A 6,000-nucleotide genomic window follows, 5' to 3' on the forward strand; every position below is an offset into this window, starting at 1 on the left:
ACCACCAGAAGGAAGAGATGACCTCCACCCAGGAAGGTTATCTCTCCTTTGGTGGGTTGACCAAGGGACTAAGCAGGGTCTCCTGTTCCAGTCAACTCGAGCCAACCCTGGGGTAACTAGAGGAACCAGCTATGGAAGGCTAACCACATATGCCCAGCTCACCCTTTTGTGCCCAGCACCTGGCACTTACAATGGTGGGTGAAGAAATGAATGAGGGAACGAGTGAATGAATCCAGGAAGGAACAAACTCCACAGGAGGCACAGAGCAAAATATATCCTCTCATGCAAACCTGCAAGGCAGGTACTCTTAGCATCATGTTATAAACGAGTGAAAGCAACTTCAGAGGGGCCAACTGTCTTGCCCACACTCACGTAGCTAGGAATGAAGAAACCAGGCTTTGGACCCACGTCTGAAGTCAAGGCTTCCGGTATGGAAACCACCCTCACGACCAGGATAATGATGAATGATGTTTACATAGCCCCTGACACAGCAGGGTTATTTTGGCCTCCCAACATTCCAGAGAAATGGACTCATCACGTACTCGAGTTGCACAACCAGTTGGAGGTGAGGTAGGGATTTGAACCTAGACGTTGATTTTCCCAATCGCAGATATTTGGGGGCACATGCTATAGGTCAGGCCCTGTGTTAGGGGCTGGGGATACGACAGGACACAGCCTAGACCCAGTCCACGCGCTTCCTGTCCAGAGGGGTGTCTGCTTCAGAAATAAGCTCTTCCCACGACACCATATGCTGCCCATAGAAATTTCCTCAGGAACATAGCGGTGCTTCGGCGGTTGTATTTTGAAAGGGAAAAGGATCTGAGAACAGAGCCTGTCGACAAAAAGATAGGAACGGTCTGCATCTCGGCAGCATGTGCTGTTTTCAACATGGATTTCCAGAATTCCTATCCTTTGTCGAGGCCGATTCCGCCTCTTCCTAAGGACAGGTGTGTGAACATGCCAGGAGACTTGCCTATAATAATCAGATTATCTGGGCACCAAACAAAACCCAAATATCAAATTCCCTGCTAAGTCACCAGAGAACCCATTAAGGAAGCCTCAGGCAATCTGAGTTTGCAATGACCTAGCTAATCCAGCCTCGTCATACTAGAACCCCAAAGCAGCGGGGCTGACGGGGGAGTGAATTCACCTGGTTAGGCCACCCGTGATGTACAAACTCGGGAGTCCGTTTTTCCAGAAGGGAGTGCAAGTGAGAGACAAGGAAGATGTGTGGGATCACAAAGTGCCCTTTGCGAGACTTCAGGGACTTCAGTACCTTTGAGGCCCAGGTATTATCTTCCTCTACCAAGCACCTTAGTCCACAGAAATACTGAATTAAGAATTTGATGCAAAATAAAGCACAGAGGCTATGGCTAAAGCAGTGCATTTTTTTTCTTTTTTAACAGCAATCAAAGGTCAGATCATAGGCCACAAGTTGTTTACTGTTTCCTGGCATCAATTGCTAATTAACGTTCCCAAAAGAGAACCAGCCTTATGGTCTCCACATCAAGACCCACACACCACGGAGGCCATCGCCATGGCGACCAGACCTCCTCCCTTTGCTCCTAGCTTTCCATGAGACACATTTCCTGGCGTGGAGCTTATTTTGCTCACAGAAAAACTCTTCATGATCAAACTCAATTTATCATGAGGTGACTTAACAAAAAGCACCCCCACAAAATTGAATCTTGGTAAACTGGTGCAGTGAGGTGGAATTCTTGGGGGCATCTTGGACTTTAATAAACCGGCGTGGGAGCAGGGTGGCAGGTTCATCCACACGTGAACTTTCTTTGGGGGTGCTAAGGGAGAGACTGCCCAGCCCCTGCGGCTCTACAGTTTCAGAGTCCCGTCGCTGGCACCTGTGACTGTGGAGAATCTCTAACCTGAGCAGGTCTGTCTGAAAGCTCAGTCCAGCACTACACCAGGGCATTTCTGGAATTCTTAATCCTTCTTGCTAGAACTTCAGAGCCATTATACAGAGAAAGGGTGACCAAGAAAGCAATCACCGAAGCTAAAATGCCAGGCAGTAGAAGGAAGTTTCAAATCCCTCAAGAACCAAATTTTGAAGTTTATCGTTCTCCCTCCCCCTCTCGCCACCTCCCCTCCAGAGATCGACGCACGGAGACCAAATCGAACAAGCGAGAAAGTTTCCAGGGCTTACCTGGGTTGGGTTGTAGAGCTCCTGCAGGGGGCTTCGAGACCCCTTACGGCAGCAGATGTCCACGCCAAAGGGGTTCCTCCGCATGACTGAGGAAAGAAAGTGAAGGCTCATCAGAAATGAGCAACAAAGGCTTGTGTGACAAAGAAAAAGGCACAGAGGTGGGGGAAGAAGCAGCAGGTAGGAAAGGAAGACAGAGAACCAGTTTCTGGCAAAGCTGTTGTTCCTTTATCCAAATGCATGTCTGCCCCAGTATTCAGGCATCTCTCCACACCCAGAGGACATAAATAATGCTCAACATTTCTTCCCGGCAAGTTTTTAAGAAAAGAGGACAGGCCTCTAAAACTCAGTGTAATGAAGCAACTTACAAAAGGCAGCATAAAGTTGTTACAAGGCAGTTCCAGCCAGCAGCACCAGGCTTGGTAGATTTCAAATTCCACAGCCTTCTCCCTCAATGATCCATTACAGCCTCTTATTCCTGGTCCCCGAGCACCTGGCCCTGGTCTCCTGCGCAGGCTGCAGCGCCTTCCCCCGGAGGGCTCTTCCCACGGGCTAAGTCAGACGCCCGGTCACCCCAAAGCCTCTTGTAAATTCGGTTATTTTTAATGAAAGTAGCAGGTCGAGGAAGAAAGGACACGGGTTTGTGGTTCTACACAGAGGTGGAACTTAAAATTAATCAAAGAGGCAGAATTAAAAGAACTCCTCAAAAACCAATGGCACTGAGGACACCACGACCTATTTCTTTTTAAGATTTCATTTTTAAGTAACCTCTACACGAACGTGGGGCTCAAACTCCCAACCCCGAGGTCAAGAGTCACGCGCTCCGCCGACTGAGCCAGCCAGGCGCCCGCCCCAAGAACTAATTTTCAGGGGAAAAGAACTTTCTTTTTTCATTCTTCCTGTTCCGGGCAGTCTCTCGCAGAGTCTAACACCTAGTCACCTGTTGATAATTATTTGTTGAAGGGAGGGCGGCGGCGGGGAGGGAGGAACGAATGAATGAGCGAACGACCGTTTTCTTCTCCTGCAGGAGGCAATTTTCTTTGTGGAACGACACGGCTGGGGCATGGGAAGGACCAGGAAAGCGGACCCATCCACAAGCCTAGAGAAGTCACCGCTCTGTGCAGCAGCGAAGTGGGCTGCATTTTGTTGCCCGGAGCAGACGGCCTGGATGGGTAGCCGATTACTTCTGGGAGCTCTCCAGGTGAATCCACTCTTTCTCAGGCACCTCTTGGACTTTGAGCCACGTGGACACCCTCAGCGCAAACCATCGACTCCAGGAAACTGGAAGCTGCATTTTCTGCCCCCTTCTCCTTTACCCCCTTCCTACAGCGGGGTCAGCAAACTCTTCCCGTAAAGGGCAGACAGCGCCTCAGCGTTGCGCCAGCCGCAGACAACACACAACGGGCGGGCGTGGCTGCGTGTCAACGCCCCTCCATTTATGGAGGCCGAAGCCTGAATTCCAGGTAATTTTCACGGGTCAGGAAGTATTATTCTTCTTTTGAGGTTTTTTTCAACCGTGTCACAGAAACAGGCGCTGGGCTGGCTCCGGCCCGCGGGCTGCAGTTTGCTGACCTCTGCCCTGGAGAAAGGTCCCAGGTATCGCTGGGATCGGCGGAACCAGCCCCCCAACGCTCCCCGAGCCCCACGGCCCTCTCCGGGGAGGCGATCTGCGGGCCAGTGTCCATACATAAAAGCTGTTAGGATTTGACTGGGCTGTGCGGGGCAAACACTGCCTCTTTGTTCCTCCACGGCTGCCTCGACAAGAAGGGGGGAAAAAAAATCCACGTTGTGTTTTTCTTTAATTTATTGCTTCATTTTTCATTTCCACCCCAAACGAGGTAAACTGTTAAATGCACGCAAGTTGCCCTCGGTGCACAATGACATAGCAACACTTTGGAAGAGAAAAAACAGCCATAAAACTTGTAAAATTATGCTCACGCCGTGCGAGATTAAACTCTCCCCATGGCGGCAGACAGGCTCACCGAGACTGGGGCTGCAGACCGCCGCGGTGAGAACCCCACCGTGGAGTCCATTAAAAGTCAGCTTTTATGGGGGGCAGTATTATTTAATTGGTTTATTTTTCTAATACAAGGCCTTTAAAACGCTTTGACCGTGTGGGGCCCGCAACACGGACCCTTTCCCAAGGCCGTCTGTCCTCGGGGCCTCCTCCAGCCCTGGCCGTGCGGGCTTCGTTGGACGCCCCGTGAATCGGCTTTGGCTTTGGCACGCCAGGCCACAAAAGCCAAAGGGGCTTTGTGTGCCTTTTGCGCGAATGACAACAGTCTCACTATTTATGGAGTGAGTGCTCATCGTGTGCTAGGCACTTGGTGAAGGGTAATCCTTCCCACAGAGAAGGAAGTACTAACCTCTCTGAGCCTCTCTTGACTTCAGCAACTTGACCAAGGTCAAGACCATGGAGGCGGAAAGTTGCCCTGCCAAGACTCAAACCTGACCGCTAGGCTCTTCACATCCAAATGATAGCAGTGGGGACCTACTGCGTGCCTGGGACACAAAGGAAGGGTTGGCAATTAGGCAAACAAGTGGTAAGTATGTTTATCCCACGTGTGTCTTAGGAAAAGTGGCTTCAGAGAAGGCTGAGCGACTGACACTCACGGATGGTGGCAGCCACGGTTTAGAGAACCCTCACGGTGTGCCGAGCAGTTCACACATAAATCTGCACAGAAGTCTCACAGGGTGGGTACCACCGCTGTCCCCATTTTATGGATAGGAGTAACTGAGGCAGGGGTAGGTAACTTGCCCAGGTCTTGCGACTAGGAAGAGGTGAAGACTGGCTTCTGACACAGGCAGCCCATGCTCTCAGCTGCTGCCATGCTGGGCTGATGGTCAAGTGCCAAGTTTCCTCCTGACCCGGCCCAAGACTGGGTTGGCTGGCCACTTCTAGGACGGGCTATCTAAAATGTAATCTGGTGTTACAGGAGTCATTGGGGTGATGTGCTATGAGGGCCAGACTATTAACTAACAGTTATTAGTACACTCCATTCATCCAACACACTTTTCTCAAGCACCTGCGTATGATATGCCAGGCATGGGCACGGGGGTAGAGACCCTCTCCACCTCATTCACATTTTTCCCCGGTGCTTGGCACACAGTAGGTACTCAAAAAAGCTTATAAATGAGCTAGGATTAAAGGCTTCCTTTTAAAAAATATTTATTTATTTTGAGAGAGAGAGAGAGAAAGAGCAGGGGAGGGGCAGAGAGAGGGGGAGAGAGAGAGAATCCCAAGCAGGCTCTGTGCTGTCAGTGCAGAGCCCGAGGCGGGGCTCAATCCCAGATCCCACGACTGTGAGACCGTGACCGGAGCTGAAATCGAGACGAGTAACCGCCTGAGCCACCCAGGTGCCCCGTAAGGCTTCCTTTATAAGCACCGGACAGGCTTTTTCTGCTCCACAAGGAAGAAACCACCAGTGGCATCAGCAATTTTTTTTTTTAAATAAAAGGTCTAGCGATCAAAAGCCCTAAGAAAGGAGTCCCCGAGGACATTTAACAGTGGCCTTCCGCCACCCACCCACCACCGCAAGTTTTATTTAGCTACAACACTTGCTTTTTTTCCTTTCTACACTCTAATGAACGAAATGCAAAACTGTTTTGTAAGAATCTAATTGGTTTAATTTACGGCACAATTTCTTGGACCCAGGACGTAGTCCAAGATACATAAATGAAGCTAAAATCAGAATCAAGCTCCCGTGTTTATTTTACCCTGATGAAGAGCACGTTGTTCTCAAGTGGACACTCCGCTCACAGTAAAGTGACAGCAGGTGACAGAAAGTTGGCTCACAACTAAGGAACAGAGCCCGCCTCATCCATTCCCTGACCTTGCCTGT

General features: G+C 50.3%; 1 protein-coding gene across 3 annotated transcripts in view; it reads right to left on the reverse strand.

Annotated features, from left to right (window-relative positions):
• CHST11 (carbohydrate sulfotransferase 11) overlaps positions 1 to 6,000 on the reverse strand; it is a 273,126-nt gene that overhangs the window by 143,627 nt on the left and 123,499 nt on the right. For all 3 annotated transcript variants that reach the window (XM_040491028.1, XM_040491027.1, XM_040491029.1), the window contains exon 2: positions 2,162 to 2,247. In XM_040491028.1, coding sequence (XP_040346962.1) covers positions 2,162 to 2,247 — 86 coding nt within the window. The remainder of the gene's footprint in view (positions 1 to 2,161; positions 2,248 to 6,000) is intronic.

This window comes from Herpailurus yagouaroundi, unplaced genomic scaffold (assembly GCF_014898765.1).
Source record: "Herpailurus yagouaroundi ecotype Mexico unplaced genomic scaffold, PumYag 182, whole genome shotgun sequence".
NCBI lineage: Eukaryota > Metazoa > Chordata > Mammalia > Carnivora > Felidae > Herpailurus > Herpailurus yagouaroundi.